Source organism: Quercus lobata, chromosome 10 (genome assembly GCF_001633185.2).
Source record: "Quercus lobata isolate SW786 chromosome 10, ValleyOak3.0 Primary Assembly, whole genome shotgun sequence".
Taxonomy (NCBI): Eukaryota; Viridiplantae; Streptophyta; class Magnoliopsida; order Fagales; family Fagaceae; genus Quercus; species Quercus lobata.
The window spans coordinates 11,734,395-11,747,222 of NC_044913.1; the positions used below are offsets into that span (position 1 = coordinate 11,734,395).

Genomic DNA, 12,828 nt, shown 5'->3' on the forward strand with positions numbered 1-12,828 from the left:
GTTATAGACATATCATTTCTCAAACTTTCCGGATTACCCAGCAAAGACTTTACGTGTAAATTACTTTCAGCCGCCACAACCGAGCTTACCTTATCAGGATGGGCTGTCCATTAAAACTTAGACCACCTACCTCTTGACTGGGAGGTTACCTAGAAAGCATGAAAATCACATGAATTGATGCTCCTACCTAACGAATAAAAAACTATTTTTTTACCTTAATATTTCAAACTTTAGATTCCCAAGACTTAGAAAAAATTGAGAAGATAATCTTTTGCACGCTAATCATATGTTCACCCCTCATACATAACTGAAGTAGACATTTTTGTTTCTGAACAAAAAAACAGTACTTACTCCTCTAACTTTATTGAAAAAAACAAAAGTAATAGCAAATTTAATTATAACTATTTGGAGATTTTGCTAATGTACTAGTTGGCAACCTCAAACATACTCATCTTTATCCTCTAATTTATTGCAAATGATTGATGTAACATGTTTTTTTTTTAATGGTGATATTATGTTGTTAACCTCGTAACTTGAATCATTTTCCTTCTAATCTTTGAAGTATTTCTTTTATGAAGAAGTATCAATTAATTTATAAGGTTTTTATAAGTGTAATAAAAAGAGCAACTTTATGACCTAAAAAATGTTATTCATATGTCATTTTTAACTTGGAAACATTGATTAATTTCATTTTCATCAAGGAGAAGGAAAACATTACATATTATTAATGCAAAAAAGAAGATAGGAGACAATAGGACATGTCCAATGGGAACATGGTTTCATAGCTAAGATATAGTATTAAAACAAGGACACATATAGAGACGTGTTTGTTTTACCATGTGAAATTAAGAAAATTATTTTTTTCCATTGACTTTTATGTTGACGAGACAATCAAATGTGGTCTGTGAAAAACGTTTCTGATATGAAGATAAGCATAGAGACTTGGCTTATAAATAGAGACCTTCACTCAGTGCAAGATATGTGTGCAAGTGTACTTAATTGGTTTACATTAGGCAGCAAGTTCTTCAAAATTTCAAAGTGAAATCCTTAGAATTCGGTCTGTTAATTCTTATATTTTCTGAATACTAATATGTGCTTCATCGTCTTTGTTTTTCAAACAAGATCATATATGTATATATACCTTGCTCCTAATTATTCTAGGTTATATTTCCATTAGAATTTTATAATTGTTTTAAGCTTGATTGCCATTTTAGAGATTTTCCTTCATTTCTTATTGATTTTTACGAGTTTCCAGTGCGTGGAACTTATGTTTTCAAACAGCATCGTACTTAATTTGGTCCTAATTATTCTGGCTAGGTTACTTTGTCATTATATTTTACTTCTTCTCATAAAATTTTCCAAGTTTAACTTATATTTTTCAAACAAATTCATTTTTTGTTCCCAATTATTGTAGGTTACATTTCATAGGACTTTTAACTTTGATTTCCATTTTAGATAATTTTCTTTTCTTCTTATAAAATTTTCCAAATTTCTAATGCATGGAGCTCTACTATAAAGTTTCTTATTTTATTATTATTATTATTTTTTTTGGACACAAGTATATCTCGTGGTTCCTTTTTTCTTTTTTGTTAAATATAATTTTGAATTTCAGAGAACAACTTTCTTCTTTAGAAACAATCAACTATTAAGTATATACTGCCAATTTCATGATTTTTTTTCAGAAAAATGAAGCTTTTTTTTTATTATTATTATTTACAATACGATTAATTCTGTATATGCTTCAGTTTATAATTTACATTTCCTTAAATTGCAGAAAGAAGTTTTACCTATGGGGTCATTGGAGGAAGCCATTGAAGGATTGAAGAAGTTTCTCAGGTTTTACCACTTGTTCAGAAACCCTTGGTTTGTCATATAGGTGTAAATATAAGAAATTTTTAAAGGGGTTTAGATAGCATTACTAACCTTTCCACTAGGTGTAGTCTCCAAAAAAAAAAAAAAAAAAAAACCTTTCCACTAGGCGATATGAAATGTTGGTGTAAGAAATTAAAATATAAACCTAAACTTCTTCTAACACCACACCCCAAAAAAAAAAAATGTTTAAAAAAAAGTGATTCTATAACTACTACAAATATGACCTTGATCATATATCTTACCAATTGACGAGTTAACTTTTAAATATAAAATAGAAAAGTAATTAAAATTTTATTTATTATATTGTTTATGTAGCACCGATTACTTTTATTATTATATTATTTTAAAGTTTTTTGTAATAAAATTGTTGATATTTTCCTTTTAGAAAATCATTAAGGCTTTTGATATTTATTATTTGAGATGGAGAAATGATATTTTAACATTGGAAAATGTTAATTTTTTCCTTTTTACCTCCTCTCATGTGATGATGTGTAAATAATTGTTTTTTAGTGTAGAAATATCATCCCTTTATAGTGTGATAATTTTGTTTCGGGTCAAGGGATAACAATAGAAATACAACCTTTGTCATTGTCTCAACAAACACGACATTTAAAACAACAAAGAAAATCTATGCATAACAAGTTCCGTCATGTGGAAAAAGCATTCACAGGACATTATTATTTGTTGACTCAGAACTTTGGCATGTTTACAATTCCATATGTATTTTTGAAATGAAAAGATTGCTACTAATTAGAGGCAACAATTAGCGTTATGCTTTCTAACCATACCTAACAATCCATGAGATTGTTGACTAAACTCTATTACTTGGCTGCTGTAACAAGGATGATGTGGCGGTTGCACAAATTGAGAAGTTGATAACCGGATTGCAAGAGACAGATCTCAATGAATTTGACCCAGTTAAAAGGATTATAGAAGGGTTTCAACACTTCAAGATCAACAAATTTGAGTATGATACGACTTGTTATGCCACTAGAAAAGTACTTTCAAAATACAAGCATATGATACCTTTATTATATATATGAATTCTCTTGCACTTAGAGCATTCTCATCAAAGATGATATAAATACTATAATGCTATTTTAGCAACTAAAACATCAAAAGAGAAGCTACAACAAAGATGTTAAACTTAAAAAATAGCAATTGAGCTACAGTGAGACGTCAAAGATAACATCTCACTGTAACTCCAATCTTATACAAAAAAATTTATTTTATTCCTTTCTCTCTCCACTTCTCTTTAAAAAATATTTTCTCTTTCTATTTTTTTCTCTAGCTTCTCATCTCTTATTCTCCAAGTCTTGCCTACTTCCTCTTCCTTTCTTTTTATTTATTTTTTATTTTTTATTATTATTTAAATTTTTTTAAGCTATGGCCGAAAATACCTCTCTCTATTTCTTTTATTATTTTTTTTCTTTCAATTTTTTTCTCTCTTTTGTGATGGTAATGGACTTTATGGCCGATTGTGGGTGTGGTAGTAATGGGTTTTGTGGCCGGTTGTGGGTGTTGTTGTGATGAGTTTTGTGGCTAGTTGTGGGTGTGGTGGTGATGGTTTTGTTGGTTTGGTTTTGGTTGTGGATGTGGTGGTGATGGGCTTTGTTGGCTTTGGTTTTGGTTGTGGGTGTGGTGGTGATGGGTTTTGTGGGGTTTTCTTTTTCTTTTTTCTGGTGGTGGTGGCGGCTAGTAGTGGGTTGTGAGTTCTTGTTTGATATTTTTTTAACTGGTGGTGGTGGTTGGTGGCAGTGGGTGGGTGGCAGAGAAGAGATGTAGTAGGTGTGGGTGGAGAGGAGAAAGAGATGGGGAAGGAGATGGAGAAAGATGAGAGAACAAGAATTGAAAAATAAATAAATAAATAAAGAATAAAGAAATAATAAAGAAAGTTTATTTAAATGAAGTGTTATGAAAAATAGAACCTTGGATATTGAGTGTATTTTAAAATGGAATGTTAAAATAGATAAAGTAGGTTTTGAGATGATAAAGTTAAGGATATGTTTGGTAACTGTTTTTTCTTCTTATTTTTTGTTTTTAAAGACAATTTTCTATTTTTGAGACTAAAAAACTTGTTTGGCAACCCAAAATAGATAGAAAACAAAAACTGTTTTCAAAACTCAATTTGTGAAGGAAACTGAAAACATACAAAAAGTTGTTTTCAATTTCTAGTTTTCAAAAGTTAATGAAAAGAAAGCATTTAATTTAATGAATCTGTCTCATTTAATGAATTAGTATTAGAGTTCAAATCCTAGTAATAACATATTTTAGTATTTTATATTTTTTTCTTCAAAAAACTATCTTTTTAATTTTAGCTAACTAAACATATTTTTGATTTCAAAAATAAAAGAAAATTGTTTTTGTGGGGCCCAATAATTCATGGACCAGGCCCATTTGCCCTTAGAGAGTCCAAAGGCCCGAGCCGAGGAGAACTGTGGCCCAAGCTCTACAATACAGAGCACAAAACAATTTTGGGAGCAGTCGAGGACAGTTCAGTCCTCGGCAGATCCTGAATCCCACCAGAATAAAGGGGTAAAACTGGTATAGGGACGAATTTGTAAGGAGATCCAAAATATCTTGGGGAAGTTATCCTTACTACCCTTCCAGATAAGACCCAACACATGACAGAGCCGTACTCTGCAGCCTTATCAACCATCCCCAACAACTCTGGGATTAGACTGATGGGACAAATATCAGTCTTGTAAAGATTGACCCTACACGTGGACGAAGGACAATTAACGCAGATGAGTATAAAAGAAGAAAGTAAGTAAATCTAAGGGGAGCCCCATCCCACCTCCAAAAAAGAAAGACTACATGGGGGAGAACCTCTCAACAACACCGGACCTCACTGAAGAAAGTCCGTCGTTGGGTAATCGGGATAAGACCTCAATGGTCCTCGGATCAACTCCGAGGAGTCCCATCCCATAGGGTGCGACGCCTTAGGGCTTAAATGTTCAAGCCCAACTCCTTTTCCTATAGGAATCCCTCCAAAATCAGGATCGGAACATCGCCCCGCGACCAAACCCAAGCTTTTCAAGCCCACTCTCTACAAATCATATTGTGAGGGATCTTTCGTGTGTGAGCCCAAAAATGTTAATGGGCCGCAAAGGAATCGTGTCCTTACAATTGGCGCCGTCTGTGGGAAAGCTTGCGCGTTGGCGCAGGTGGCGGTGGAATCAACTCATTGGCAGGCAGAAATTTCTGGGATCTCCTCCGTCTCCGGCGACATATGGTTGTCGCTCCGACGAAAACTTCTGCTAGGGGCTACGCCTCGCAGTACTAAGGGCGCGGGCATCTCTAGGGGCTTCCAGCCTCGAGCTAACTTTCCCCGCCCTGGTGTAGGGGCTTATGGTCGAAAAAAAAGAATAAATCAAGTAAAAAAGAAAATCTTATAAGTTTTGGACAGAACCAAGGCCTTGCATGGTCCTCGGATTCAAGCCTATGGGGAAACCAAGTACATAAAAAGATCATAAGTTTTGGACAGAACTAAGGCCTTGCATGGTCCTCGGACTCAAGCCTATGGGGAAACCAAGTACAAAAAAGAAAATCTTATAAGTTTTGGACAGAACCAAGGCCTTGCATGGTCCTCGGACTCAAGCCTATGGGGAAACCAAGTACATAAAAAGATCATAAGTTTTGGACAGAACCAAGGCCTTGCATGGTCCTCGGACTCAAGCCTATGGGGAAACCAAGTACAAAAAAGAAAATCTTATAAGTTTTGGACAGAACCAAGGCCTTGCATGGTCCTCGGACTCAAGCCTATGGGGAAACCAAGTACATAAAAAGATCATAAGTTTTGGACAGAACCAAGGCCTTACATGGTCCTCGGACTCAAGCCTATGGGGAAACCAAGTACAAAAAGAAAATCTCATAGGACAGAACCAAGGCCTTGCATGGTCCTCGGACTCAAGCCTATGGGGATACATAAAGGGGACAGAACCAAGACTTTCTCATAAGTTTTGGACAGAACCAAGGCCTTGCATGGTCCTCGGACTCAAGCCTATGGGGAAACCAAGTACATAAAAAGATCATAAGTTTTGGACAGAACAAGGCCTTGCATGGTCCTCGGACTCAAGCCTATGGGGAAACCAAGTACAAAAAAGACAATCTCATAAGTTTTGGACAGAACCAAGGCTTTGCATGGTCCTCGGACTCAAGCCTATGGGGAAACCAAGTACATAAAAAGATCATAAGTTTTGGACAGAACCAAGGCCTTGCATGGTCCTCGGACTCAAGCCTATGGGGAAACCAAGTACATAAAAAGATCATAAGTTTTGGACAGAACCAAGGCCTTGCATGGTCCACGGACTCAAGCCTATGGGGAAACCAAGTACTATGGCACGTAAACCTCAAGATCCATCCGAAGAGAACTCCTCGTTAACAGTTGGGTCAATCCCTTAATTGCACGGGTTCCCCGGTCTACCCTCGGATCCCCCGTACCAAAGGGAATGATGCGCTACGGTACAGCATATTACCCGAAAGCACAAAGTCCTTCGCTACTCGACTATCATCTCAGACGAATTGTTTAGAGTTTATCGTTCTCGGGAATTGGTCTAGCGTGCATCGCGCAGCGCTCAACAGCTATCTCGGTTAGTTCCATGAATTTAATCTATTGAGGATTACCATTGTTATACTTGATAATATTTGCGAGTTTAAACTAATAAGGGTTTGTGTTAAAGTGTTCTTCTGCCCAGAATACTGTTAAAGGCAGGCTTAGACTTAATATTCCGACCCAAAGTGGTTGTTGCAAAAAAAAAGTATGTATAAAGAAATAAACACATCTTTTATTAAGACAAAAGAACAGTACAGTGTACAATAAAAGCTGAAACAAGCTTACATTAGAGTTAACTGCGTAAGCAAAAGAAAAGTACAAAAGAGTGAAGATGATGCCGAGGAGATAGCTCAGAGGAGAGATTGGCTACTGTTCCAAGATGTTGTCTAAGGAAACTATTCCTCGACGCTTCTACATGCCCATAACTCAGGCAGCCAAAGAACCTGACCTCAGGCTAACACCATCTACAGAAAAGGTGCAGGGAGCCGGAAGTTGGGAAGCCCCCGCAAAAATTTGCCTGCTACAAGGCAGACGGCGCTGATGGCGGAAATTCCTTCTTCGGACATACCAAAAATCTGGCATGACCAGAGCCTGCTTCGGATTTTGACTAAAAGAGGGAGGAACCCCATTTTCCTCCTGTCAAAACGGAGGACTGGCTCGAATCTGTGCCATCCTTGTCCATACCGTATCCCCTTGAGGATTCGGTGCCTCTGAAGCACGCGGAGACCTTTCACCCCCATCCACGCCTCAAACATCTTGCTTTAAGGCAGTGGCACTAGAAAGAGAGATCGCGGATATGGAAGAAATATGGTTCTGAGGGGAGCAGGAGAGTTCATGTGCAAGTGAAGTGATCCCCTATCCTATTTATACCCAGAAGTTAACCGGTGGCATTTGATTCGTGCAAGTTTCCAAGGAACGCTACGGACGAAGCAGACTTGGCTCAATTTCCAACTTCATCCTCAGCCGTAGGATTTGAAGATCCTCGAGAAGGCGCACCTCGAACACTGGGACGCCAAAAAGTACCGCGTGACCAAAGACTACGGAAATGCCTCTAAATCTGTGGGCCTGGTAAATTCGCGGCCCAGGCCCATTCTGCATGGAAGCTCACGGACTATGGCCCACACCAAGGAATAACCGTTGCCGAGGACAACTTCCTGCTCGGCAGCTTATGAGACACCTGAGGAAAGACAAGTGCAAAAAAAAAGGGAGAGCATAAAGTTTTGGACAGAACCAAGGCCTTGTATGGTCCTCGGACTCAAGCCTATGGGGAAACCAAGTACAAAAAATTGTTATTATTACGAGTTTTGGACAGAACCAAGGCCTTGTATGGTCTTCGGACTCAAGCCTATGGGGAAACCAAGTACAAAAAACTATTATTATTACAAGTTTTGGACAGAACCAAGACCTTGTATGGTCCTCGGACTCAAGCCTATGGGGAAACCAAGTACAAAAAATTATTATTATTACAAGTTTTGGACAAAACCAAGGCCTTGTATGGTACTCGGACTCAAGCCTATGGGGAAACCAAGTACAAAAAATTATTATTATTACAAGTTTTGGGGCAGAACCAAGGCCTTGTATGGTCCTCGGACTCAAGCCTATGGGGAAACCAAGTACAAAAAATTATTATTATTACGAGTTCTGAACATAACCAAGGCCTTGCATGGTCCTCGGACCAAAGCCAAGGGGGTAAGTATTACTTTTTATTGGTCTGCCTTATTATGCCAAGCACTTCCATTAAAGTTATGGCAACATCTTTTTATTATTAAGTATTTTGGTCTTAGTCGTCATTGATTTAGATGCTATATTATTGTGCCGAGCGGCGCTTGCAAATTTATAAAACAGAGACAAAACATGCAAAATGAAATAGAAACAACTTTTATTAATATGAAAAATCATTACAATGTACAAAAAGGGGCTTCAACAAGCCTATACAAAAGAGGGGCTGCCGAAGCAGCACTAACATCCACAGTACAAATAAGCAAACGGTCAAGCGCCTTTTAAACTTGTCTTCAAAGTCTCTCCAATCTCTGGCTCATTGTTGCTCATACTAAGAGAGGAACTCACTTCAAAAAAAAAAATGAAGAAGAAGGAAATAGTAAGGAAGAAATCAATGAAGAAGATGGAGGAGATGAATGAAGAAGATGGAGGACATGAGTAAGAGAAGGAGGAGAAGAAGGGGGGGAGAGATGAAGAGACAAAGGGAGGAGTAAAAGAGGGAGAAGGACAGCACCAGGGCGGAACTGGTGCTGGGAAGACTATAAGAGGAAGGCGGAGGAGGGCACCAGTGAGCAAAGAGAGGGAGAAGCAGAAGCACTTCGCCCCTGCCTCAGCCCTGACTCCTAACACACTGGTGCCATGTTAGGTACGCTCGTGAGGAGCCGGGTGGTGCTGATATTGGGTGTTCTCGACTCAGTCACGCCGAGAATTCGACGTGACGAGCCCCTGCTTCGGATTTTGGCTGAAAGAGAGGCGGGACAGATCTTAAGTCTGCGCCATCCTTGCCCTGATCGAGCCATTTCAAGCTTTATCAGAACATGGTGTTTTGAGGAGGGGCATGGTTCCTTCATCATTCGTTATGGTAGGCGTATACTGATATGGTGTATAACAAACGGGCTAAGCAGACGCTAAAGGAGGCTACAAGTTTCAGATCTCAGAAGGAAGGAAAGGGGTCTGCACGAAAGTGATGGCCTCCTGCTTGCCTTCTTATAGGAAGGGCAAAACGGAGGGTATTAAATGCATTCTAGTTTCCTAAAGAATCTGAAGAAAAAAGAGGCGTCCGTTCCATTTCCCCACCTTATCAGATGAGCCGCCGGACATAAATGAGCCTCATAAAGGGGATTCATTAAGGGCGCGTCTGGGACAGCCAAGCGGCAGGAGTAGATCACGAGCAGATTAAACGGAATCCCTTGAAAACCGGCTAACTTCCTGGACAGGTGGAAAACCGCTCACATAAATGCGGGGTTGAACTAAATAAGCCACATTAAGGGCCCGGGTTTGCCAAAACCCTCCTTCCCAACCCGGAAGTCGGATAGAAGGGTTTTGAGTGGCTATTGTGGGGCCCAATAATTCATGGACCAGGCCCATTTGCCCTTAGAGAGTCCAAAGGCCCGAGCCGAGGAGAACTGTGGCCCAAGCTCTACAATACAGAGCACAAAACAATTTTGGGAGGCAGCCGAGGACAGTTCAGTCCTCGGCAGATCCTGAATCCCACCGGAATAAAGGGGTAAAACTGGTATAGGGACGAATTTGTAAGGAGATCCAAAATATTTTGAGGAAGTTATCCTTACTACCCTTCCAGATAAGACCCAACACATGACAGAGCCGTACTCTGCAGCCTTATCAACCATCCCCAACAACTCTGGGATTAGACTGATGGGACAAATATCAGTCTTGTAAAGATTGACCCTACACGTGGACGAAGGACAATTAACGCAGACGAGTATAAAAGAAGAAAGTAAGTAAATCTAAGGGGAGCCCCATCCCACCTCCAAAAAAGAAAGACTACATGGGGGAGAACCTCTCAACAACACCGGACCTCACTGAAGAAAGTCCGTCGTTGGGTAACCGGGATAAGGCCTCAATGGTCCTCGGATCAACTCCGAGGAGTCCCATCCCGTAGGGTGCGACGCCTTAGGGCTTAAATGTTCAAGCCCAACTCCTTTTCCTATAGGAATCCCTCCAAAATCAGGATCGGAACATCGCCCCGCGACCAAACCCAAGCTTTTCAAGCCCACTCTCTACAAATCATATTGTGAGGGATCTTTCGTGTGTGAGCCCAAAAATGTTAATGGGCCGCAAAGGAATCGTGTCCTTACAGTTTTTTATTTATATTCCCAAAAACAAGTTTTTGAAAATAGAAAATAAAAATTGTTATCAAACATAACCTTAAATTTTTAAAAGCTTTGATGAGAATGCTCTTATATGCCCCTTAAGCTGTTATTGATTTACAAAAGGTTGAAATTTATGGAAAATTATTGTATTTTTTGAAAGAATAGTAAAAAGTATTCTCTCATCTCACATGGATTGTGAGTTCTACTATGAATTTAATTAATATGACTCATCATTATGTGAGAGGAGTACGTATTAATTGTACTCTTGAAATGCTATAATTAGTATGACTCATCATTATAAACTTACTATTTCTCTTTTACAGATATTACTAACAGATGCTCTAAAAGCATTTATTAATGAACCATTTTAGAAAACTTTTTATTGTAAATTACGAAAGTTATTAAAAAATCATTTACATTTTCACTTTTCCTATAAAAAATTCTCTAAAATGGTTCATTAATGGATGCCCTAAGGGCACCTATTAACTGAACCACTCTTTTAATTTTTATAATTTTCTTTGGTTTGCTCTTTGCAGTAAGCATCCTGAATTGTACGAGAAACTTGCTGAAGACCAGTGGCCCAAGGTACCATCTAGACATCACTACTTATCATTACTACTTTTCCAACTTGGTTAGAAGATATCAAAGAGTTAATGTGCAATTCTTTTGTGATTATAAAAATAGAAACAATAAAAACAAACTTAATTTATGTCTATGATTTATGAATGATTAAAATTCTTAATTTTGGTGTAGTTTTTGGTATTTGCATGCTCAGACTCTAGGGTGTGTCCCTCTCATATCCTGGACTTTCAACCTGGAGAAGCCTTCATGGTTCGCAACATTGCTAACATGGTTCCTGCATTTGACAAGGTTTCCCATTTAATCCTTCCTAATAATCAATTTTGTTAAATTCAACATGCAAATTCTTGTTCAATTTAACATTAAATATTTTACAAACTTTTTAAAATGCTAATATATTTGATATTGTATAGCTGAAATACTCTGGAGTTGGTGCAGCCATTGAATATGCTGTCTTAGAACTTGAGGTGAATTCATTTAGTTCTCCAAAATTTCTTGTTTTGTTTATACAATTTTTCCATGTTTCTTTTTTCAATTTTGTAACTAGGATATCTGAGTGTTACAAGAAATAAAATTCTATAGGTACAAAATATCCTGGTCATTGGACACAGTCGATGTGGTGGGATAAATAGGCTTATGACTCATCCTGAGGACAGTTCTGCTCCTTTGTAAGAGGCTTTCTACATACAGTTTTATATCTAGCAAAATTAAATTACTTTCTTTGACATCACTCAATTTAATCAACCAACCAATTGAGTCTAAAATAAATAGGGCAATGAAGTTAAGCTAGAACTCTAACTCACATATCTCATCTATCCAATTGATGTGCAGTGACTTCATAGATGAGTGGGTCAAAATAGGATTACCTGCAAAGGTCAAGGTCCAAGCAGAGTTTGGTGACTTGCCATTGGAGGTTCAATGTAAACATTGTGAAAAGGTTAGCTCTATTTTACCATGTTGTTTCAACTCTAATCGTGATTCAAAAGAGAGAAAAAGAACAGAAGAAATATTGACTTTAATTATACAGAAGGTTTACCTAAACATGTTTGAAGATAATCATATATTGTGAGTATATGTTGTTATGCAGGAATCAGTGAAGTTATCACTGTGTAACTTAGAAACTTATCCATATGTTCAAATGGGGTTGGCAAACAAGAAGCTGAGGTTGATGGGTGGCTACTATGATTTTGTTCATGGAAAATTTGAGCTCTTGGAGTTTGAGCCTCGCTTTCGCCATCTCTTCTCCACATGATTAGTCTTAATTGTATCAAGAAAATTTGATACTATTTTCCTTGCTTTACTTCACATATATGCACTATTGTATTTCCCTTTATGGACAATAGTGTGAATATGTGCTAAATAAAGCAGAGCAACTCTTTGTATGCTTGCTTTTCAAGTTGATCTTTGTTACCCTTTGAGTGCCAACTTGTGCAATAATAATTATGTTCTTTCCTACATATGCTTAAGATTTTAGATTGTGTAATAAAATCAATTTGATGCCAGTGTATCTAATACAAAGTCTTTGATGAGTGCTTCACTTATTGGTAGCCACAATTACATAGAAAAAGTAAATAAGAAGTCCAAATCCCATAACTGGTTCAAGTTGTTGTATCTATTTTGAGAATGCAAATTCTTTCTTTAGCAAAGAAATCATTAAAGGCCATTGCCTTTAAAGTGACACAGACAAAACTCATCCTAAAATTCATGAAGAAAACTTTGAAGAGCGAAGGGGTTATGGAGTTTCAAATTCCCAAAATTTCTTTTTCAGAGAAACTAGTCCCCTACATCTTAACTCTTAACATTTAAATAAAAATTGGAGGAAATTGGAGGATTCAACAACATCCCCCCAAATGAATGATTAGTGAAGGAACACGAGTTTGGCCTATAAGCGAAGAAATATGGGGGAAGCAAGGCCTTTTGGTAAAGAGGTCATCAAGCTAATCCTTAGTAGAGTAATTGACATTGTAAATCTTTTAGAATCACCTGTTC

General features: G+C 37.8%; 1 protein-coding gene across 1 annotated transcript; it reads left to right on the top strand.

Annotated features, from left to right (window-relative positions):
* Positions 1 to 972: 972 nt before the first annotated feature.
* LOC115964189 (carbonic anhydrase 2-like) lies at positions 973 to 12,136 on the top strand. The gene is made up of 9 exons (XM_031083543.1): positions 973 to 1,057; positions 1,775 to 1,836; positions 2,708 to 2,839; positions 10,797 to 10,845; positions 11,014 to 11,130; positions 11,253 to 11,306; positions 11,422 to 11,507; positions 11,671 to 11,776; positions 11,927 to 12,136. The coding sequence occupies exons 2-9, from the start codon at positions 1,790 to 1,792 to the stop codon at positions 12,089 to 12,091; spliced, it is 756 nt and encodes a 251-aa protein (XP_030939403.1). The 5' UTR covers positions 973 to 1,057; positions 1,775 to 1,789; the 3' UTR covers positions 12,092 to 12,136.
* Positions 12,137 to 12,828: the final 692 nt, after the last annotated feature.

What these genes read in the sequence shown, in the direction of transcription:
- LOC115964189 (XM_031083543.1), top strand. Translation starts at nt 1,790, where the DNA reads ATGGGGTCATTGGAGGAAGCCATTGAAGGATTGAAGAAGTTTCTCAG. An exon ending in TGGTTCCTGCATTTGACAAG is followed by an intron (nt 11,131 to 11,252) that starts GTTTCCCATTTA and finishes GATATTGTATAG; the next exon opens with CTGAAATACTCTGGAGTTGG. An exon ending in GAGGACAGTTCTGCTCCTTT is followed by an intron (nt 11,508 to 11,670) that starts GTAAGAGGCTTT and finishes ATTGATGTGCAG; the next exon opens with TGACTTCATAGATGAGTGGG.